This window comes from Phyllostomus discolor, chromosome 13 (assembly GCF_004126475.2).
Source record: "Phyllostomus discolor isolate MPI-MPIP mPhyDis1 chromosome 13, mPhyDis1.pri.v3, whole genome shotgun sequence".
In the NCBI taxonomy this organism is placed as follows: domain Eukaryota; kingdom Metazoa; phylum Chordata; class Mammalia; order Chiroptera; family Phyllostomidae; genus Phyllostomus; species Phyllostomus discolor.
Genome location: NC_040915.2, coordinates 51716826 through 51740522, shown reverse-complemented (window position 1 = coordinate 51740522; position 23697 = coordinate 51716826). Strand labels below are relative to the sequence as shown.

General features: G+C 56.7%; 1 protein-coding gene across 4 annotated transcripts; it reads right to left on the bottom strand.

Moving 5' to 3' along the window:
* Window positions 1–1325: 1325 nt before the first annotated feature.
* Window positions 1326–22523, bottom strand: CABP1 (calcium binding protein 1). Of its 4 annotated transcripts, none has more exons than XM_028527973.2 (7): window positions 21799–22523; window positions 9209–9388; window positions 6326–6356; window positions 5924–6067; window positions 5594–5703; window positions 5223–5370; window positions 1326–1790 (listed from the first exon to the last, which is right to left on the bottom strand). In XM_028527973.2, the coding sequence occupies exons 1-7, from the start codon at window positions 22441–22443 to the stop codon at window positions 1765–1767; spliced, it is 1284 nt and encodes a 427-aa protein (XP_028383774.1). In that variant the 5' UTR covers window positions 22444–22523; the 3' UTR covers window positions 1326–1764. The 4 variants fall into 4 exon arrangements, with proteins under 4 accessions (XP_028383774.1, XP_028383776.1, XP_028383775.1 ...); XM_028527975.2 differs by lacking the exon at window positions 21799–22523 and adding an exon at window positions 13899–14116; XM_028527974.2 differs by lacking the exon at window positions 9209–9388 and having other exon boundaries at window positions 21799–22522.
* Between the last annotated feature and the right edge of the window lie 1174 nt (window positions 22524–23697).

Here is a 23697-nt window from a genome sequence, read left to right as displayed (position 1 = left end):
CGGGCATGGCAGAGTCCACGCACCTCCCACCTCCAGCCTTCAGTCCTCGGCACCCCTCCCCCTCGGCCGCCTGGAAGCACACCTGTCTCCCGCATGTCTGGAATTTATAGCTCTGCTATTCAAATTGTGGTCCGCAGGCTGGGCAGCGTCAGCATCCCCTGGGAGCTTGTTAGGGATGCAGAGTCATGGACCCACCCCAAACACTGCATCAGAACCACCAGAGTCGGGCCCGGACCTGCGGCCTCACAAATCCTCCAGGGGATTCTTACACACACTAGAATCTGAGAGCCACTGGCTCGGAACACCTGGGTCTGTCCCACACCCCTGATTATGCCCCACGCCTGTCAAAGATTCTGGGCAACCTCCGCCCACAGGCTTCTCCTCTGGACTCCTTCCGCCCTTCACTTAGCTGAATGACTTACGATGATTATAATGGGCTGTGAAATAATTGTGCCACATGGCGCAACTCCACCGCAGTTAGGTCAATAGTGGCCCCTAGAGGTGTGCAATGCAATGCCCTGAGAACACTCACTGTGAACTTCATCAGCCTTTATTATCCCGTTACATTCGAGCAAACTGAGGTTTAGAGAGGGGATGTGACCGGCCCAAAGACACACAGCAAATAAACCCAGAGCCTAACCACCCTACAATTCTGCTTCTTGCCGGGGGGAGAGGATGGCAGCTGTTTCTACCATCTGTCCCCTCACACACACGCGGGTGTCCTCCAGTGTGAAAACCTTGTGCTCACTTCCTCAGGACAGCCTCCCTCATCTGCCCAGAGAAGGCCGGTCCTCCTCATTCTACCCCCTCAAAGGTCCCTTTTTCCTTAATGGTAGCATCACAGTTCGTAACCACATGACAGTGTGATCATTTCATGTCGGTTTCCCTGACCAAGGTGAAAGTGCCAGTAAGACAGGAAGTGGGGCAGACCCTGATAGATGCTTACCCAATGGGCTTTCTTTTTCTTATACGGCAGGTCCTAGAATAATGAGATACGTAGGAACTTAACTCTTGTTTGTATCCAACAGCCTATGGTAAAATTGGTTTCGTTATATGTGGTGTCACTTGAACATTGAGGGCTTACTGTAGAACCTGACCTTGTGTGCCAGCTGCGTCCCAGCTACATCGCTACAGCCTCAAGCCTGCCTTTTGAGTAAAGGTACCAGGTTCTGGCTCCTGAGGTCAGGGAGGAGGTGGCTGGGTGTCTAAGGGGTCCTCAGTAAGCGCATGTTGAAAGCAGGAATGTTCAGCCAGTTCTGGGAATGTAGCTGGTACCCAAGAAACATGTCATCCCACCAGGCCCAAAAAGCAAAGACCCCCATGGCTGTCTTGCTCTCGGAAATATTTTTATTGGTTCTGAGATAACAGGGCTGAGGCGAGCTGGGATGGGCACAGAGCTGGGAGGGCAGCAAGAGGCTTTGCCCCGGGGCAGACATGCTGTGGTGGGATCTGCTGGCGGGCTCCCTGGCCCACCCAGCCAGCAGCGGCTGGGTACATAGCGCTTGGCGCCTGGCATGACCTCTGCGGGCTTGGCACTGTGGCCTCCTTGTCGGCGGGCGCCCCCCTTTCCAGTTGCAGGAATCGCGAGTCTTTCACAGTGCGGAGGGGTGGGGGGTCCGGGGTGGGCACCTCCCCGGGGTGCAGGCAGGCCCCATCCGCCAGTACGTCCTGGGCTCTCGGCAGCTACAGCGGGGTGAGGCGAGCTCCGGCTCCTCTTCCCCCTGCCCGTGGGAGCTTGGCGGTCCTGGAGGGGCCCTTCCGGCCTCAGCGGGACATCATCCGGACAAACTCTGGGAGGGCACAGGAGAGCGGGGAGAGAGCAGCCGTCAGGGCCGGCCCAGGGCACTGCCTCCAGATTTCCTCAGGTTCCCCCTCCGTTGCCACTGCTCCTGACTCCGGCCGGCCCCCCACATCAGGGGGCCCCTCGAACCCACCTTCTTTCTACACAGCAGCTAGCTCGAGCTTTCTAAGCAGCACATCTGACTCCCTTCTCAAACCTGACCCCCACCCACATTACCGTGGATGCTCACGGATAATGTCCCTTATCGTCACATGACCTCCGGGCCCTCCCTCCTCTGGCCCCAGCTGACACCTCCAGCCTCCTGTCTCCCCGCTCACCCCCCAGTTACGCGCTCTCCCCTGCGGCACCGCTGGGGCCACGGGCTCACTCCCACTCCTTTCACCCCTTCACAGCTTCCTTGCAGCTTGTCCCCTCGCCCTTCTTCTTTCAGACTGGGCTTCCCCCTTTAGAGCAGTTTTAGGTCCACAGCAAAGTCAAGCACGAAGTACCCAGAGTTCCCACACACTCCCCACTTCCACAGAGGCACCCCTCCCCCGCCACCAACAACTGTTACAATTGATGAGCGGCGCTGGCACGTCACCATCACCCCAAGCCCAGTTCACATGAGGTTCAGCCATGGTGGTGTCAATTCTACGGTTTGAACAAATGTGTGTAATGAGTGACACGTGCCCACCATCACTGTCTCACACAGGGCGGTTTCGCTGCCCCAAACCCTCTGCTCCGCCCACTCGTCCCTCCCTCCCGGCACAGCCCCCGCAAGCCCTGGTCCATTCCTGTCTCCAAAACACCACCTTTTCCAGAACGTCCTAGAGTTGGAATCACACAGTGTGTAGCCTTTCCAGACGGGCTCCTTCCACTCAGTATAGTATGAATTCAAGTTTCCTCCATATCTTCTCATGGCCGGATAGCTTGTTTCTTCCCAGCTCTGAATAACATCCCATTGTCAAGTGGACTGCAGATTATTTATCCATTTGTCTACCGAAGGACATCTTGGTTGCTGCCAGGTTTTGGCAGTTATGAACAAAGCTGCTATAAACATCCATGTGCAGGTTTCATTTGGATAAATATTTCTTCCTTCGTTTTCACCTGGTAGCTCCTACTCATTTCTTAGCGCTGTTTATGTATAAGCTCCTGCAGAAAGCCTTCCCTATCCCTCCTGCAGATTGGTACAGGCACCCCCTCTGCACGCCACAGCCCACTACACTCCCCCCAAACAGCACGAGCTATACTGCTGGCTTCTGTCCCCTTGCTGGTCTTAGGCTCCCCAAGGCAGGGGGATTGGGTCTCAGCACACAGAGGTGCATGACCATGCAGGAGGAGTGGATGGGGGCGCTGGGCCCTCAGGGAAGGGCAGCCACCTGTGAGGGGCACTCACCTGACACAGGACATTCTGAGATGTTCCATCTGGAGGCAGCAAAGCCTTCTCTCCCTCCAGCCACACTCTACTCAACCTTGAAGAACAACTACTTCCCATAAAGGGCCTCCCCACCTCTGTGTTCTGGACACACAGCCAGGCATGTGCTCATCCAGCCTTTCTGCTCAGCACCCCGTGTCTGGAGAACGGAGTCGGTGCTTTCCTGCACCTTTCCCGTGCAGCTCACAGTGCTGCACACGGCGCCGTGCACGGTGCGACGTGTGCAGCGGTTGAGATGCCAGACCTGGGCTGATGGCACAGCTCTGCTTCTTACTAGTCAGGCGACCCTGAGCAAGTCACATGACTGCTCTGAGCCTCGGCTTCCTCCTCTCATGAGGCAGTAACGGTGCAGTCTAGAGAGTCCTCACGAGGGTTAAATGAGGTGAAATATGTAACGGGGCTGGTATATAATAAATGTACAATAAAGGCTAACTACTGTGATTGTTGCTGATTCCTTAAAAAAAAAACCTTTCACGGAGCATTAGCTACATGCCAGGTACTGAGTTACACGGGAAATGCAGAGAGAAGAAAAACAAGGTTCCTCTTATGAAGAAGTTCAGAGTCAAGCGGAGGGACAACTGTGAGTGGCAGGTAGGGGACAATGTGAAGAACATGGGTGACCCTGATGTGCCGCGAGGCCCAGGAAAGAGGAAGTGCGATCGGGAGAACCCAGGAAGAAGGGTGGAAGGGAGTGCCCCGCGGCCGCGGCAGGATCTTGAAGGATGAGCAGAACTGAAGATGAACAGAACTTAGCCCACGCGGACAACGGAATGAAAGGCATCCTGACAGAAAGAACACTGTGTTCAAACAGGAGCCTAGCAAGTTCACGGACCACAAGTCCTGTGGTCCAGCTGTAAGGGGCAGTGGGAGCGAAGAAATGGCAGGAGCCGCAGGTGGGAAGGTGGGCTGTGGTCAGATCTTGGGGGCCTACCTGCCGTGTTTTTCGGACCACAAGACGCACCTAGGTTTTGGAGGAGGAATATAGGAAAAAAAAAATTTTGAAGCAAAAAAACGTGGTAAAATATTTAATAACATAAGTGACATAATAGTTCACCAATGTAAATGTAAACAGAACTCAACAGCAGCATTAACGACCATCATTCCTCCCAAATTTGGCAGGAGGTGGGGGAGAAAGGTACATCTTATAGTCCGAAAAACACGGGTCAGTGCCAGTGTGAGGGACGTGGCACTGGGAAAACACCTTCCGTGGAGGGACACGGACAGACCGGTGGAGACGGATGGATGGACGGATGCATAGATGGACACTGATGGGAAAGTGACTATACGGATAGATGAACAGACCAATGAGGTACGGGTAGGAATACAGACAGACAGATACACACACACAAACGTATGAACAGGGGTAGGGACGCACGGATGCACGGACAGACGCGTGCAGGTCGACGGGTGAGCAGACGGATGCATGGGAGAATGACAGAAGGACGAGTGGCCCTGGCTGGTGTGGCTCAGTGGATTCAGCACCAGCCTTCCAACCAAAGGGTCACTTGGTTCAATTCCCAGTCAAGGCACGTGCCGGGGTTTCGAGCCAGGTCCCCCATAGAGGGCATGTGAGAGGTGACCACACACTGCTGTTTCTCTCCCTCTCTGTCCCCCTTCCTCTCTCTCTAAAAATAAATAAGTGAAATCTAAAAACGAAGAAGGATGAGTGGATGGATGCATGGGTGGGTAGAGAAGAGCATGGGTAAATGGTTCTGTGAATAACTGTTTAGAGATGGATGAGTGGATAAATAGGAACCTGGACAGATGAAGAGATGGATGGATGGATGGATGGACGGACGGACAGAGAGACAGGGATGGACGGGTGGGTGGACGGGCGGGTGGACAGGTACAGAGACGGGAGGCAGACTGGCGTGCACGGATGGAGGGCTGGCAGGACGGAAGCGTGGGGGATGGAGAACGGGAACAGACTGATGGGTGCGCGGTGGGCGTACCGGGGCAGGGCTCCACGGATGGCCACTTTCTTGCCCACTTGCAAGCCCCACCTACCTTCAAAGTCCACACGGCCATCCCCATTGAGGTCCACATCTCGGATAATTTCCTCTATGTCTCGATGTCCCACCTGATGACCGAGGAGTTTCCTCATGGCCTCTCGCAACTCACTGGTGCTGATCTCCCCGTCACCGTTGGTGTCGAACTAGAGGGGGCAGGAAGGAGGGAAAGGCAGCTACAGCATGGAGACGGTCAGGAGCAGTTCCTCAGGGTGAGCTCCTTCTCCAGAGTCACTGCCCCTCCTCCCCGCAGAGAACTTTCTCTGCCCAAGCCCCTTCTCGGGTCTGGAACCCAGCGTTCAGGTTCCTTTTCAAGCTGCCACCATGGGGCTGGGATCCTAACGACCCACCCACGCCCCGCCTGCCCACCTCTCGGAAGGCGTCTCGCAATTCTTTCACTCCAATCATATCGGCCGTCTCCGCCAGGAGTTTAGGTCCCATTAGCTCCACAAAGTCATCAAAATCCACATGGCCACCCACTGGGGACAGAGGAAAGAGTCAGGCCCTCCATCTAACCATTCTGCGTCTCCAGCCAGGTGGTGGAGGGCACCACCAACCCCTCCTTGACCTGCCCAGGGCCAGGCCCAAGGTTTAACCAAAGGCCACACGAGACAGAGAGGTGGCCACGGGCAGGTGGTCTGTCCAAGAATGGCTCAGGGCGGTGGGGCCAGGGAAGGAGGTGCCCGCGGAGGGACTCACGGTTCATGTTGATCTGCTGGGACAGCTCAATAAGCTCCATCTCGGTGGGCATGTAGCCCATGGTGCGCATGCAGTTGCCCAGGTCCCGGCAGTTGATGTAGCCGTCCTTGTCCTTGTCAAACTCTCTGAAGGCCTCTCGGAGCTCTGGGGAAGGGAACAAAGGTGGGCGCGCTTGGGGGTGGGACCCACAGAGCTTCTGGGGGCAAAGACAGCCACAGGGCCCACTGGCTTGGAGCGGCCCCTGACCCTGCACCCCTCTGACCCCCGGCCCGCGAGGATGCCCGGCTCTGACAGGCCCTGTCCCTGCAGGCCAGGGTGTCCCTGCCTCTCCTCCCCCCAGGCTCCCTTCCCTCAGCTTCCGGGATGGCTGAGAAACCCTTTCCCCAAAGGGCCAGGTCTTACCTTCAATCTCCTCTGGCCGCAGTGATCTGTCCTGAAACGAAAGAACACGTCCTGTTAGCAGCTGCGAGGGGCCCGGAGCCCCAGAATGCCCAGCCTGCGGGCCATGCGAGGAAGTGGCAGCAAGCACTGGGTGCAGGTGTTGGGGCTGCAGCAGTGGCAAGCCTGGACCCCGGCCCTGAGGGGAGAATGTGCGCCCCCAGGCCTCCCCCCGTCATGGGTGAGGCCCGGGGACCCAAGGGCCCCATCAAGCCTGGGTGCAGAAACTCTGCGCCCAGCCCCTTATTTCGGACACAAGAATACGTCAGAGAACAGAGCTGGTCCTGAGGCGAAAACCTGCAAATGAAACAGGGTCTGCGGGAGGTCACGACACAAGGGAGGCCTGCAAGGTAATGGGAGGAGAGAGGGGCTGGAGGGGAGAGAGAGCGGGACTAAACAGGCGGCCGAGAGAGGAGGAGGAGGAGGACCCGAGGCTGCGGAGGCAGGATTAGGGCTGTGCCCTGCTTCTCGGGCACTGCTCTACCTTCTCCGATTTGACCCCCAGCCTACACTTTGCCCTGTCGGAGGACACAGCGTAGGACCCTGGGGGCCGCCAGTGTCTCCGGCTGCCACCAGGATCCAGAGCACACAACTAAAGCCTCAAGCAGTGCCCAAGCCTCCTTGGGGAGTCAAGGAAACCCTGGGTCTCAGCATCACAACAGGTGGCAGAGAAGTCTCTAAATAGCAGGCCCACAGGATGCAGAGGGTGGCTGCAGCTGGTGAGGGGCCAGTGGCTCCGGGCCTGCCCAGGAGGGACGCCGACTGCACAAAACAGGTGCGGCTGCCCAGCTGGACCTGCTCAGTGAGCTCCCAAACTGGTCCACAGGGCTCCTCTTCCCCACGTGACACAGCTCCCTGCCTTTGGCCAGGGAGAACATAGGGCAGGTGTGCTTGCCCCGAGGAAGTGCTTGCCCCGAGGAAGTGCACGCCAGGTATGGGCACACCTGTCGTGAGTACAGACATGCAGGTGTGCCACCGTGAGCATGAGGCATCTCAGCTGTGCACACAGGCTGTTCTAGCCAAAAGGGTCAGGGAGGGTAGAGACAGCTGCGGCCGACCCACTCCAAACCAGCCTCGGAGGAAGGGGCCCCAGCCCCGGAAAATCGGAGCATCTTCTAGAAAGGGGCTACTAGGCAATGTCCTGTGGGGCAAGCAGGCGCACAGGACCCGGTGCTCAGAGGGGGCTCTAAGAGGCAGGGCAGCATTGACTGTGTACATGTGCTTGGGACGGGCAGGCTGCGAGCTGCCAGGTCCTGCCCTTGTGGCCGAGGGCAGGCTTCACGGAAGGTGTGTGCCTCTGTTAGATGACCGTACGGACTGCCATTAACAAGCCTGTCACGGCGCACAGTGCACAGGTTGTCACTCCACCCCCCACCTAACCCCTATCTTCCCCCCATGTAGCCGGTCTAAGTCAGACTTGGATCTTGAGTAACCAAAAAAGATGTCTTCCGCAAGACCCGGCCCCCAGGAAGCAAACGTGAGCGAGCACCATGGGTGTGCCTGTGGCAGAGAGTGCTCGCCGGGACAAGTTGCTTAGACATAACAGTCCTTCCCACTGCTCGGGCTCCAGCAGCCCCTGGCTTCCCCAGGACCAGCTCCGAAGAACTGGAGAAGTGAGGTGCTGCTGACCCCCACTGCAGCCTCCCCCACGCCTCCTGTACCGACGGAGTCAGGGGGCGGGAAAGCCAGGCGCCCCTCTGCTGCGGACCTGTGGTCTGGCTCGTCCTGGTGGCTGGCGCTTGCGCCGCACCCTCCTCTGTGCAGAGACGCAGGGGTTTGTGTGCTGTGCTCTGGAGCGGAACGGAGACGCCCGCCCACGTGGCAGGGAGCCCATGAGCAACGTGGGGGAAGTCAGGTGGAAACGAGCACGCGCACACTCCTTTCTCTGAGACTGACATGGCCAGGGAGAAGAGCTCGGCCTCCAGAGTCAGACAGACTCGGGTGCAAAGCTCAGACCTGCTGCGTCCTAGCTACGGGCGGGCCACTTCTGTGGGCCGCGGGCTCCTCGCCTGTGAAAGAGGGCCACACCAGGACCCACCTCCAGGGCCTCTGCGAGCGCCACAGAACGAGGCACGTAAAGTGTCTAGTGCGTGGCGTTCAATAAGTGGAACCTACGCAAGTTTGTATCTGTAACACCATCATTGTTTCCCTCCTCCCTGTGGCTGTTCAGACACCTGAAGGAGGTTGGCCAATACAGCAGCCACGTGTGGCTATTTAAATTTGAATGGGAATTAAACAGAATTAATAATTCAATTCCTCAGTCACACTAGTCATATGTCAAGTGCTCAGTAGCCACACGCGGCTAGTGGCTGCTGTACTGGACAGGGCAGGTTGTCGAGCGTTGCCAGTGCGGCAGGAAGTCCTGCTGGACAGTGCTGTGCACCCGGCACTGCTGTTCCGGGCCCAGGAGGCCCTGACTCAGCTCCCAGAACCTGAGTCCCACCTCCATCGCCCGCAAGCTGTTACCTTGGGCAGGTGACTCCTCCAATGCAGTTTCCTCATCTGTAAAATGGGATAATAGTACCCACCTCTCAGAGTTGCTCTGAGTCTCAAACGAGAAAACGCACCAAAGCTCTTAGCACAGTGCCTGGCATGTAGTTAAGTGCTCGGAAAAAATCCCACAGCAATGTTAGCTGCTGCCGTTACTTCTTGCTCATGGAGGCGGACTCACCAGTGCTTTGCAGCCATGAGCGGGAAACTTTAGGGATCAGGTTCGCAGGTTAGCGTCTGCGGTGTGTCTGCTGGGGGACACACGCTTCCGTGTACAGAGCCCCGCTTCTTCCCAGCACCTCCTCACGCCCCGTGAAGCCAAGCCCAGCATGGCTCTGCGGGGGCCGACTTACGTACAGGCTGCCTGTTCTCAGCGAAGCCCTTGCGCAGGAAGATGCAGGCAGGGCCCAGCAGGTTGTGCATGACGGCGCAGTTCTGGGCCAGCATCAGCAGCGGTCCCGGAAGGTCGCCGCCAGCCGCCAGCCCCTCCTCGCTCGTCTGCACCGCCCTGTAGCTGGTCGTCTCCTCCTGGCGCATCTTCAGCCAGCACCAAGCAAACACAAAAGAGAGGCAGGCGTCACCTTCCCGCCCAGCGGGGCCGCCTGGCCCCAGCCGGGCTCTTGGTCCTAGAGGGAGCTGTCCTCAAGAGCAGACCCGTGAGAGTCCAACAGCAGGGGTCAGAGAGCCCTCAGGATGCTCAAGGGCAGGCGTTAAATTGGTCCAATAGTTGGTCTCCGGTCCTTGGCTGAAACAGATGTTCCAGGGAGAGCTGGGTGTGGTACCCACCAGGTGGCTCAGGTGCATACACACACACACACAAACATGACACACACACGTGCAGAGAATCACACTCATGTGTGTGCAGAGGCTCAGAGAGAAAGGCAGGCAGCGGGAGGCTTCCGTTCCAACCAATGGCAAGTTTCCATTGAGAGATGAATGGAGGAACGCCCTCTCCCAGCACTGTCCCAACGCCCCAGTGCAAACCCTGGGGCTGAGTTCCCAAACTGCCTTCCAGCCTACCCCTGCTGGACCCCCGCTGGACCCCCGCTGGACGGCAGTGAGGACAGTCGGAGCAGAGGGCAACCTCAGCTGGTCTGCTGGGCTGGGGGCTCCACGGCTATGGTGAACGAAGCGGGCGGGTGTGAGAGGTGGGAGGCTGGGGCTAAGTGGAGGCTGCGTGTGCCCTCCGAAGGAGGGGCCCAAAGCATCAGACCTTCCGGCGGGTAACACAAAGCACATCTGCGGGTCGGGTCCCACCCAGTTTGCGGCCTCCAGACTAGACACTCGTTCACCAGCAAGTCTCCCTCCCCCCTCCCGCCTCCCTGGCTCCCCGCCTGGTGCAGCCTGCTGACCTCTGGAGGCTGAGGCATGGGCCCTCTCTGCTTACCGAATATAGCTGTGCTCCCAGGCCCCGGCCAACCCATCCTCCGCCTGGCGGTTCCCATGCAGCTATAAAAAGTCAGCACTGCCCACAGACCGTCCCCCTCAGGACAAGAGCAGCATCCAGACACAACATTCTATCCCACCCCAGCCTCCGCAGGACGCCCGGGGCCCCCACGAGTCCAGAGCTGCACACCCTACCCTTTCATCTTGCTTCACACTCTTCTTCCTGCCAGGCTCCTCTGGCTCAAAGAAGGTCAAACCGGGGAGAAGATCTTAACGCAGGGGCAGCCTGCCCTCCCCGGCTGAGAAGCAGAGTAACCTGCCCCTCTCGCCTTGCCCTCTCACGTGTCCTCTCCCCAGGGGCCCACGCCGTGGGGCCGGCTACAGACTAGACTCCCCTTTGCCTTCCTAAGCCCCTTCCAGGCCTAGAGAGGGAGAAACAGTATTCTGGTTCTGCGGTGGGGAAGCAGCAACTCAAGATCCAAGGTGAAGGACCTCAGTCCAAGGCCCAAGCTCAGTGAGTGCAGTAAGGGTGAGCCTTAGGTAATCTCAGGATTTAAGGGATGCCGGGCAGACCAATGGCCATTCTGATTTGAAGCCAAAGGAGGTTCAGAGCCTCAGCCGCACTCACATGGGCTCCCAGGACGTAGCCAGAGCAAGGCCAGAGCCAGAGGGACCTGCCCGACTGACCGGAGGCTGGCTCCAAGGAAGCCTGGGACCACACAAGGTGGCTCAGTCCCAGGACACAACCTCAGGAGACGTTTGGAGAGAGGCAGCGGTTTAGTTCTGGCTGCCTTGCGCGCACACTGGGCCCAGAATGAGAACAGCCCAGGCAGGAGGCAGCGGCAGGCTGTGCGGAACTCTGAGAGGCGGTTTTTGTGCACCTGCTTTGGACTCAAATGGTCTTAGGGACGATTCCAGCTCTGCCACTTGCTTGCTTTGTGACCTTGGGCAGGTCACTTCCCCTGTCTGCGCTCTAGTTTCCTTCTGTAAGCAATGGGGATAACCATGGCGACGCATGGGACTCTTGTGAGAAATGAATGAGCTAGCGCCTAGAACCTGGTAAAAGCGGAATCCGTGGGGTTGCCATGGCGATGACAATGACGATGACAAGGATGATGACGATGATAGTAACAGTGATGCAACTTAAGAGCCGCCGGGTGCCAGAAGGCATTTACTTCTGACTCCAGAGGAAGCGGGGGAATGCTTGACAGTCAGGAAAGACACAAGGGTGGAAGACAACTTGCTCCCACAGAGAGTGAGCCCGTGGCGGCTGGGGACTTTCCACTGAGCCTCTGGATCATAATCCTGCCTGGCACCAAGCTGCCCCGGGAGGCTGCTATTCTTCCCTGGCCCGTGATGGCACCCAACAGCCTGGGCTCGCCCTCCTAGCGCCTGGAGCAGGCTGCCTCTCCCCATCGCCAGTTCCCCGCAACCAGCAGGAAGCCCGGCGGGTGGTGGCCCACGGGTGCACTGAGTCCCCTGGCACCGAGTGGACGTCTCCTGAGGGTGGCATGGCAACAGGAGGGCCCAGGAGGCCTCATGACCTAACAGCTCTCCAGCCGCAGAAGCTGGCCAAGGTCAGACGGGTCCAAGCTCCCTCTCCCCGAAGGCGCTCAAGGAGAAGCTGAAGGAGCGAGCGCCCAGTGAGGTGGGAGCGGGAGTGCTGCTGTCAGTGGGAATCTGGACCGGATGACGTGTCAGGTCAGACTGCAGACTCTATGAATAACATTTCTGACAGCAGGAAGAAGGGAGAGGCAAAAATAAAAATGAAATACCAGCCCTGGATTCACACGGGCCGGGTTTAAGGCCCAGCTTGGTGCCCAGTTGGCTGGCCGGCCTTAGGGAAGTTCTGATCTCAGAGTCCAGCTCCTTTGCCTCTAACACAGCCAAGAGAACTATTTGGTGGAAAAGAGAAAACGAGATAACAGAGGCTGGGTACCTTTGCTAATATTCATGAAAAAGCAACTGTTGCTTTTATTAAAAACATGAAATTGATACAGTAAGTTTTATTGCAACCTTTAACCTTATTCCCTAGACTCAAAACCTCTCCTACTTTTCCTTTTTCCCCACCCACCTTCTCAGAACACTGAGTGGAAAATTATGATTACGATGGTACTACTAGCTAACAGTCATTGAGTCTATAATCCAGGCAGTGTGCACGACATTTTATTTAGTTCTCACAATCACCTGACCAGGTGGCTATTAGTATTTCCACTTGATGGACAAAAAAGCTGAGGCCCAGAGAGGTCAGGTAACTTGCCCAAGGTCACACAGCTGGAAAGAGGAAACCTGAGAAGTCTGACTCTTAAGCCCTCTGCTGTGTAAGGGAAGATGGGTGGGGTGGCACCAACGAATGATTCTTGTTCTTAAATTCTCCTCTTCAAGCTCTGGACAGAACCAGGGGAAAAGCCACTCCGTGGTCCTCGAAACGAAATCAGATCAATTTCTACTTCTCTGCAACAGTGTGGAGGCTGCTTCTGGTGCAAAACCCCCCCCCTAAGAAGATGGCAGGTGATGGGAGGAGGGTGCACAGAAGAAACAGCCAACCCTCAGCAGGATCCAAGGAACAGCAAAGACGAAAGGGAATTTGAGGCGAGCAGCTCAGCGAAATGAGGAAGACGATGAGCAGCAGAAAAGCCTGCGAGGTCCTCAACTGAGAGGCTGTCAGCTGACCAAGGAGGTAGGAGGGGGCTGGGGGCAGAGGTGTCATTAGCAAACCTGAGACCTTGGGTAAGTCACTTAACCTGGGTGGCAATTTAAGTTCCTTGTCTGGAAAAGGAAAGTGCTGCAGGGAGGCATCCCCCTCACTCCCTCTTCCTCTAGGAAGTGACAACTAGGAGTTTCCTCTATGGACCTGACTACAGAGGACCGAGACATAGGCAGAGCCCGCAGGAAGCAAACCCTACAGATGCCAGCCCAGGCTTGCACGAAAGATGTGCTGGAGAGGATCACTCGCTTTCCAAAAGGAGTTCCTGCAAGAAGACACTGTCCCGGTGTACAGCACTGAATCCACTACAGGGTCTGTGACACGCAGACGCCTTTGCTCAACATCCTATTTCTCAGTGGAAACCATTCTGGTCCCTGAGCCAGTCTGGTCCTAGCTGAGGTTCTCTGACCTGATCAAGAATTATCGAGGGTAACAGGGGATACCCTGCTTGCTTCCTTTCAGCGGCAATAGGATCTACCTAAAACCCACAACTCTGAGGGCTTGGAGACCCACCAGAGAGGGTCCAAGACCCTCACAGGGGGCGAATAAGCCCAAGGCCCTAATACTGAGGAGCCTTAGGAGCAGCGAGGCCAAAGCTCAGCTCAACCATCTTCCGATCCAGCCAGCTTCAAGGGGTCTGCCCACTCAGACACCCACAGGACCCCCACTTTCCATTTCACGTCGCAGGAGCTACCTGGTTCTTCCCCACATTTTGTGCACATTCCCGAACCAGCCCCCCATGCGGCTCCATGTCCCGTCTCCAGCTCCGAGTCTGGGACGCAGGGAAGTGTGGCAGGAGGTAAGCCGGAGGTTACGACAGGGAAGCAGCTCTAGACAGAACCCACAGGGAGGGTAGCAAGCCTCAGATGCCCACCCCCTCCACGCTCACCCTCTGGGACAGGTGGGCAGACGCCCGAATCCCCCACCCCGGGTCCTGGGAACCCAGAAACATACCTTCCTAGAGAGATTCCTCAGAGGAGACTTGACACAGTTGCCCATCCTAAGCCGAGGCAGCCCCTCTCAGGATCCCCGGGGCCATGAAGGAGGCTCCTGGGGGCTCAGAGACCTCAGCCCCGGGCACTGCCAACCCCAGCCTCCCTCCGCCTGCGCCGCTCTTCCTCCAGGACTGATCTGAGCCCTCTCCAGCGCGCGTGCTCCCTCACTCGTCTGCCTGCTCCCTCACTCGTCTGCCTGCTCCTGATTTTTTTTTTTGGTGGATTGTGTGTGTGTGTGTGTGTGTGTGTGTGTGTTTAACTTTCTGGGCACTTTCTTAAGGAGATGAAGGCAGGAGGGGAGCATGCAGGGCACAGAGAGAATCGCCCAGGGAGCTGATGGCAGAGGGCGGCGGAGCCGGGAGAGGGCGGCTGGATCATCTCCACCAGATTAGCGCTCAGTCCTCTCGGGCCCACTCCCCCCCACCCCCAGCCCCTCCTCTCCCAGCTGCCAAAGCTGCAGAGAGATTGCCTTCGGTGGGTTGGGTGGGGGGAGTGTCCAGAATGGCAGCTGCAGCTGGGAATTAGGCCAGCAGACCCAGGGGGGGAATCGGGCCAGTTTGGGTCCCCAAAGCCAGAGCGCCTCCCAGCTCCCAGCCTCGTATGTGCATTCACTCACACACACAGAGACGCAAGCACACAGGGACAAGCTCATCCAAACAGCCCCCTGGCAATCGCAGCTGGAGTGAGAGCAGGCCTGGGAGAGCTTGTGACGTCTCCATCACGCTCCATTTTTCACACTTGCCTTGTCAGTGAAATGGGATGAGGCTCCGGGGACTGGAAGCACAGCGGAGCCAGCAGCGGTGAGCAGCAGCACTGCTCCCTTCGCCGCCCAGCTGCAGAGGGCTTGGGTGAGGGCCACGAGCCTGCCCCTAATCCTCTGCCCAGTCCTGAGCAAGGGTCTCTCGCCAGCGTCCTCCGGGTGCAGGGCAGAGAGATCGCCCTCTGCAAAGCGGTCTTCAAGGTCCCACGACGAACTTATTAGGTGACTGGCTCTTCCTCGTTCTTCCAGGTTCCAGCTTTGGTATCAGTTCATCTTGAGCCTCAGTTGTGACACTGGAGATCCACAGCCCCAGCCAGATGACCCGAGACAGAAGTGCCGCTGTTTCCCTGCACCCAGCTTTTCCCAGCAGGGGGCACCAGAGGTAGGTTGGCAAGCCGAATTCTTCCCAGCTCGGATTGCGACAACCCTTACCGGCGCCAGTGAAAGAGCTTTCAGTCCCCAGGGCTCCTCTTCCAGGACTCTGTGTCCAGTTTTGGGCAGCTAGTCAGAACTCCCCTTAGGGCAGATGAGCGGGGCGCCGCCCAGAAGGCGCCACAGGCTTGCTCGCAGGTTGCTGGGGAAGACGGTCCCTGGGCAACTCCCGAAGACAGTGCTGCTGCTGAGGACCGCATCAGCGTCAGGATGGTTTAGTCGGGCTAGCTGTTCTGTGGCCTTGTTTGGGCCAAACCTCTGGTGGAGAAGGAGGGGCAGCCCCTGAGGGCAGAGGGAGGAGCCTGGGGGGTGGTTTTCCCCAAAAGGGAAGAAAAGGGGTGAAGACACTGAGAAGCTGGAAGAGCAAGCAGCCAACTTAAGTGCCTTCTTCAAAGCCCTGTTCCTTGGAAACAGCACAAAGCAGCAACTCTGAGGGGGCTGCGGGTCAGGCAGGGGTCAGGGTCAGGAAGAAGAGCAACAGACTCAGATGAATGGGAAGGATCTACAAGCCTGGGTCGAGTTCTGCCTCTGCTGGCTTCTGACGTCTCACGTTCCAGAGCTTCAGTTTCCTTGCCTGGAAAATGGGGTTTCCTCTCTCTTGCTTGTAAAGCGTCCGTGGCGAAGTGCATGGCACGTGGCAGGTACTCTATAAGTAATTATTCAGATGGAAGGAAGAAGTATCGTGACGTCCAGTATTTACGTGCCAGGCACCATGCCTGGCTCTGGATGTGTGGCAACAGGGGAAACACGGTCCCTGGTGTCAAGGAGCTCATGTTCTCGCAGGTGGGCGAGGGATATTGGAGAGCTAGGAACACACTTAATTACATATCAGGTAAACACTATGAAGGGGAAACACAAAAACTCTGAGAATGTGACTTAATTCAGGAAGATCAGGAAAGACTTGTAGCTCAAAGCCAGAAAACGGACCAACTGCAGGCTCTTTGGAAAAGCTCACAGATGATATAGTATAGAATTGTACCCCTAAAACCTATATAATTGTATTAACAAATGTCACCCTCATAAATTCAATAAAAAGAAAAGTGAGTTTAAAAAAAAGAAGAAGAAAGCAAGCAACACTAGGGCTCCCGAGAGACCCCCAGGGGAAGTGGGCTAGGTTCCGGGTAGGAACCCGGTTCGCACCGCCTGCACAAGCGGACACGTGGAAAGGCGGCAGAGTGAAACGCAGACCTCCCAGCACCAGCTGCAGGCCAGGCTCGCTGGGGAGCTTCCCCAGAGACCCTGATTTAACAGGTATGGTGGGCCCCAGTAAGCCCGTGCCCACAACGACTGACATGGGGCCTAAGAGCTTGGAATGCAGAGTCAGACTTGGGTTCAAATCTTGCTCTGCTGTCTAGCAGCTACTGTGTGACCTTGAAGACCTGTTCACCTTTCTCTTTCTCTCTTTTTTTAAAGATTATACTTATTTTTAGAGACAAGGGAAGGGAAGGAGAAACAAGGTGTGGTTGCCTCTCATGCGCCCCCCAACTGGGGACCTGGCCCACAACCCAGGCACATGCCCTGACTGGAATTGAATCAGTGACCCTTTGGTTTGCAGGTCGGCACTCAATCCACTGAGCCACACCAGCCAGGGTCTGTTCATTTTTCTGAGCCTGGGATTCTTTATTGATAAAATGGGTACCCTAATAACCCTTCCCTCATAGGGCTCATCTGAGGAGTTAATGAGTTAATGCATGCAAAGGCTTGGCACAGTGCCAGGAACCTAGAAGGTGCCCCTTCCCCAGCCCAGCATTGGTCTTAGAGAGCCAGGTGGGACCTCCATTCCCGTAGCAGGATACCCACACAGACCTGGTGACTCCTGCCCCCTACAGGCCATCCTGAGCACAGCACCTGCTTGTCGAAATGGCTTGTCCTTGGAAACGGGAAGCAGGCGGGCCGTCCCCTATGGAGAAGTCATGCACTTTGCCCTGGCACACGTTTTTAAATGTTGCTTACTTTAGATGTAGACATTTGGAGATGGGTCGGAGGTTTTGCTTGTGATGGAGAGTGTGGACAATTGAATAAGAAAATAGATCACACCCCTCAACGTGACGCCTGGCACTCAGCAGACACTCAGTCAATGCTAACAGGACATAAGAATGTAGAGTATGGAGTCCCAAGGGCGGGATGTGAGGCCCAGTTTACCATTTTCTAACCACGTGGCCTGTATAAATGAGTCAATTTCTCTGAATCCCAGTTTCCTTAATTGTAACATGGACATAATATCTGACCTTTCTATCTCGGAGGATTGTGGTGAAGACCACAGCTACAGACAGAAAAACACTTCTAAGTAAAGGCTTTGCAAAGTAAGGTATTACTTCTGCCCTCCGTTGTCACCTGAAAACATGATTAAAATAATAAATTCCTGACCTTAACTTGTTAATTAAAATAAGTCACATACTTTGAAGAAACCCCATCATTCTTGAGGGAGGAGGATGTTGATCCCCGCTGGAGGCTTAAGGGCAACCAGGGATTCAGGGATTCAAACCTAGAGCTTGCTTAAGTTATTTTTTGGCTCAGCAGGCGGGGAACTGATGATCCTGAGTGACAGGGGGAACTGGCAATCTGGGAGGGGCAGGTGGCTCGACCCTTCCTAGGAAGGTTTTCATGGGGCTGGCCGGTGGCAGCTTCTCGGAGGAGCAAAGCACACGGCGCAGCCCCACCTCCCCACCCGCATTCAGTGTGGCAGCAGGGCCTGGGCCCCTGGGAGCCACACTTGGAGTTCTGGGACGGAATAATAGGATCAGAGGGATAAGAAGGATAAACCCGTTGCTGATTATTCCTGATTAGGAGCGAGGCTGCCCTTCACTGGCTCTGATCAGTTCGATCGCCAGCATCTGAACTTGGATGGCAGCCCAGAGTTAAGACATTCAGAAAAAAACAGGTCATAACTTGTACTTTGCGGTTCCTTTTGACAAATAGAAAACACACTTCAGTGACGTCCCCCCAGACCAGTAGGTGTGGCACAGGCAGGTGGTTCAGAGACGGGCAGACCACTTCACGGTCCTGTGTGACCTTTGCACCGGCCACTTCCCCTCTCCTGAGGCTCTGCACTCTCTAAAATGGTGGAAGATAATGCTAACCTTCACAGGTTGCTGTGGAGATAAGACAATGAAAAGATACTTTGTCAACTGTTACATGGGCTCTAGACAAATGTCTCAAGTACCCTTGCTGCTTCCCCAAAACAGCCAGAGGCAAATGCAGACGTTCTGGGGAACTTTCCTCGACTGATGTTAACCACAAACTGACCTTCGCTGTCTCCTTTCCCAAGCCCCAGGGAAGAGGCAGTGAGGGCTCCCAGCCCTCTCTGAGAGCAGCAGGGAGAGTGGGCCTGGCAGGAGTGAATGCTATGCACAGCCCTCATCCTGGAAACACAGGCCTGGGGCAACTAAATCTGTTAGGACCCACACCATCACGGTCTCTCTCCCCCATCAATACTATAGGAGCTAAGAAACCTCTGCAGACACCCTGATCCCACCCAATCAATCATTCATTCATTGATTCACTCACTAGGACAGAGGATCATAGTGATCCTACTATGTGCAAAGCAGTTTGGGAATTGGAATAACCTACCCAAATTAAAAGAGATGTGTCTATAGCTTAAAAAAAAAGGATGGAGCAGTGCCGTGGGCTTTATTTGTATTTGTCTCCTCTGCACGGGGTGTTTCTCCCCAAACTTAGGGTACGGAACAGAAACACCGTTCTTAAAATAGTTTTCCAAGACCCGATGCCAAGAGTTGCCCCAAGTCAGGCCCATTCTGAGTTAGTTTCTGACAGCACAGCTCTCCAGGCAGCTGGGTGCATGTCCACAGCCAGCCACAGAGAGGGTGCTAGGGAAGGGCCTTCGTCATTCAGCTCCTTCCTTTAATGTCCTTCCTCACCTGGCTCAGAGACAGCTTTCAAAGTACGGGCCCTCATTCAGACAATTACTCTATGAACAAGAATAATAATGTTAATGAAGGCTGTCCTCTTTCCAACACCCACTCCGAGCCAGGCCATTTGACATAGTTAATCTTGTAGAAGCTTTGCGATAATTCTGCAAGGCAGTTTTTGTCAATCTCGTTCCTGGATGAACACAGACCAAAAGAAAAAAAAAAAAGAGGCCCAAGGTCACGGCGCTGGGCAGTGATAGAGCTGAGACTGGGACCTGCAGCCCTACACTCTCCCCAGGTTCAACCTGAAAACCACACTGGCTCCCTGCAGGCAGTGAGGATGCTCTCTGTAAGGTCACTGGAAGAATTCTGATTCCTCTCCCCCTACTGCTGGAGTCTGTCTTGGTACCTTCAGTGTCCCTGGGAACCCTGGCTCTCCCCGACTCTATCACAAACAGAAGGAAAACAACCTGACAGGGCCCTTGGTGGTTAACCAACAGCAGCAGCAATACCGACAATAACTAACGCTGATGGAGGGAGCCTTTGATCGGGGCCACACACTGGGCCGAGCTCTGTGCAGACACCCTGATCCCATTCAACCTCCCCCAGCCTGCTGAGGCGCTGGTACCGTCCCTGCCATGCATATAAAGGGACAGGCCTGATGAAGTTAAGTGATCATTAACATGAACTTGGGAGACACAACAAATACGCTCCCCAGGGTTTGTATTTTGTCTAGGCAGATCCTATCTGAAAGTTTCTGCATTCAGAATCCCTTTTGCCTTTTCTTGGTCCTGATCCTGTCTCTCAGGACAGAAATCTCAATGGAAACAAAATGAAGGAGAGACTTATTCCCCGTCGCGGGAGACTAGCACAGAAGTCCCAGGCGAGGCTTTGCTGCTACTGCCCATGCTGCCCGAGCAGATGCCTCAGAGCCGTCAGCAGGGAGCCCAACTGTGTGTACCACAGCTTTGAAGAAAGACTCTGCCACTCCCGTGGCAAGAGCTTCCAGAAGGAGGTGGTAAATATTTGATGGGACCTTCCAGCTCTTCCTGACTCAGATGACTCTGGTGACATTTCGGAACATTGGGCTGGAGGATATTCTTCATTTAACGACAGGGAAAGTAGAAGTGGGAAGAAAAGCAGGTAGCTGAGACACGCTGAGCTCACTAAGGGCCCGTGTAGGCAAATTCTGCAAGGCTGGAAGGAAAGGGCTCTTTTTCCAGAGACGAAGTCAAGTCCCCAGCAAACAAAATAACCAGCGAGTGTGCGGTTCTGGATCCATAACCTGCCCTCCAAACTGCTGAACTGCTGAACAAGCTCCAGGGGGGCCGGCACCCCAGCTCCCCGTTCACTGCTGTCTCCCTGTTCATTGCCCCTGCCTGAGCAACGCCCCGACACCCCGCACCTCCCCACCACTACATCAGCCACCACAGCGAACCTCTCCCGCAACGTGTTGCCACACTAACTCTCACAGCTCCGCCGCATCCAAATCTCTGCGCTGGAGAATGGTTTCCAGCAAACTCAGCTAACGAGGGCTCCCCGCGGGAACAAAGCCACGCGCTGGTGGCCCGTCACCCCACCACAGCAACCCCGTGAGACTCAGCTCCGTGTGTAGCTGCCTTCATGTCGGACCTCCACCGGCATCAGCCACTGCGAAGTAGTATTTTGGAAAGCAATGTGCAGATCTGAGGCAAAACATACACGGCCTCCTTGGAATTCTGATCTAGCACAGTAAGCCAGGAGCTTGAAACGGATTCTCTCCACTACAGAAAGACTCGGCCCCCGCTTCCGTTACACACAGTGCCAACCGGCTGACCAGACCTCTGCATTACACCCCTCCTTAGAGGCTGCAGCAGAACTGTATCAGCGCCGTGTCAGTGAGTTTGATTTAATTATGGGTTCAGCACTAAAGGACATCCTGGCTTTGCTCGGGAGTGCACAGGTTCCGTTCTGTCGGGGCTCTCCCCCCTGCGGCACACCCCCAAACTGGATTATGACTACAGGGCTCTTTTTTAAGGTCAGATGTCCGGCTGCCTGGTACCTTGAGAGAAAGGCCTAGAGAAAACCACAGGAGCCACTGGAGACCCCTTAGTCACCTTCCCGACCCTAGAATGCACACCAGCTCACACTAGGAGTCTCAGGATATAATTTCCCACCCTGTGACTCACAGCTGCCCACCTGCTATCCCAGTGGCCCCCCTGAAACTGTAATATCCTAAACACCCCAAAGTTCCAGGGTGAGCAACAGCTCTGCACAGCCCCTGCATGCCTACCCAGACTCTTCTCATATTTTAGCTCCACTAACTTTCCCCAGTCTTCGTGGCAACCACAGGCAATGGCTAGGGTGCATCATCCCCTAGCAAGGCTGCATGCCCCGAGGTGCCCCACTCTTGATCCCAAGGCCCCAAACCCATTGCTCTCTTAACTCGCTCACTGGTGGTCTTGGCCAGAGTCCAGAAAAGTGGGTTTGGTGCTACCTGATCAGAGCTCCCCTCCTTGACCCCTGCAAATCTCCAGGCGACTTGTGGAGGTCATCCCTTCCAGAACAGGCCCACTATGGCAGGTGGAGAGGCTATGCGGTGGTGTCTCACCCAAAAGAGGCCCGGAGCGTGGACAGCGCACAGGGTGCTGAATCAGGCACCGGGGGAGGAGTACCGCGGGCAAGGGCGCGTAGCTGCAGGAGGACTGGGAAAGCGTGACTGGGGGCCGCAGGCAGCAGGAGGAAGGTTGTGGGTGCGCAGTCGCGGCAGGGTCCCGAGTGCCTCTCCAGCGAGCACGGACGGGAGGCGCGGCCCTTACCTGGCCGAAGGCGGAGCTGAGCATGGGGCGCAGCCGGTGGAGGAACGGGTCTGCCTCGGACGCGGCAGCTGGAGCGGAGACCCCGCGACCCGGGGCTCGCTGCGAGCACCGGAGGAGCTCCGGGGACAGCCCCCGTTCCTCCCCATCCCGCCCGCGGGCCAGCGGCAGCGGGGACCGGGGCGAAGGTCGGGACGCCGCGGCCGGCAGCGCCTCCCGGGGCCTGCAGTGTGCCTGGGGGAGCCCGCGCCGGCTCCCCCGCGCACCCTCCTCTCGCGGAGTCGGCCAGCACAGGGGCCTCCGCGAACTGGGGTCCCCGGACGGCAGCGGCGTGCCAGGGCAGGTATCGGGCAGCCGGCGGCTAGGCAGCCCTGTCTCCCGAGCAGGGCCGTGGCGGGGAACCCGGCTGCCCCCGCTCGTCGCCGCAGCCGCCTTCAGCAGCGACGTCTTGGACTCGCTTTTGGCGATGTGCGAGCTCATCGCAGCGGGGCCCGCGCTCGCATGGCCGGGCGCAGGAGGCGCGGTGCGGCGAGCGGGGCCCCGAGCGGGCAGAGAGCGGGGCGCCTGGCGGGAGCCAAGCCCGAGCACTCGCTGGAGGCGGGCGCCGTACCCCGGCCGCTTAAATGCGGCCCCGTCGCCACCGCCCATGTGACAGAGCAGCCTCTACGCCCGGAGCCCTGAGCTCCGAGGCGCCTGGCAGTGCGGATCTGGGGGGAAGCAGGCTGTCCCCGGAGAGCCCACCCCCGGCTCCAGGGCGGCCCAGGTACTGCTGTGTCCCGCCCCTTTCCCCGCCCCACGCTCGAGGAGCCCCGCTTCAGGGCGGCCCCTGGTGGCTGAGGGGGCGCTGCGGCGCGGATCTAGGAGCGCGAGGGAAGGGGTTCGGCAAAGGGCCTCCAAGACGTGCAGTCCTTGGTATCGCCAGAACTAGCCCGTAATAATACGCCTGGAGGCTCCCACAGGAACCTAGAACCTCCGGACCCTCCAGACATGCAGGCGGGGTTACTCCCAGGGGGTACAACTTTGAAACTGAGGATGAGAGAGGTGCAGTACACTAAAGACCCAAGGAGGATGAAGGCACGACAGCACTGCGCACAGTCACAGGAGCCAGAATGACGTCCAAGGACACTGCTGGGAGGACAGGTTCCACTCTGTGAGCACTCCATCCAGCCCCAAGACCATGCTGGGGGGGCCAGGATGACCCTGGTAAATCAGCCGCAGCATTTTCAGTTCTCAGAAGAGAAGCCAGGTGGCATCCGATTAGCCTGGATTTGCAGGGCCTGCTGATAATCAAGTCTCAGGCAGGACCCATTTGTTGCCCCTACAGGTCTTGTGCCCCGTCACCTTCATGCCCTTCTAGATGTTAGAAAATTTTCACTCTTGGCAGGCAGCCAGGGAGTCACACAGGCCTGGGTTGACTCTCAAATCCCAGCTCTGCCACTTACCATCTGGGTCACCTGACAAATGCATTCAACCTCTCTGAACCTGTTTACCTCTTCTGCGAAATGCAGACAGCGACAACTTCCGGGTAACATGCAATGACACTGGGCACACAGAAGGCCTGACCCCATGCTCAGAACAAGGCCCACGTGCAGCTAAGCTAGTCCCTCCTCTCTGCACCTTCCACAGTTGTTTAGTAACGGGACACTTGGGATTGGGGTGTGATGGCCTTCCCAGCCTCTCCCTGTTTTGGTCTCTGGCTGTGCATGAGAACAAGGCAAGCCTGGCGACCATTCAGTCTCAGCAGCAGGACAGGTAGCCTGATGGCCAATATGCACTGTACCCATGCCAAGCGCTCGCCCTTCTCTGCGCTGCCTGCTGCTTTTACACTGAGAGGTGAGGATTTCCGAAAAACAGGAGGGGCGAGCAAAGCCACTGCCTGAGGCCAAAGTGAACAAGGGAAGA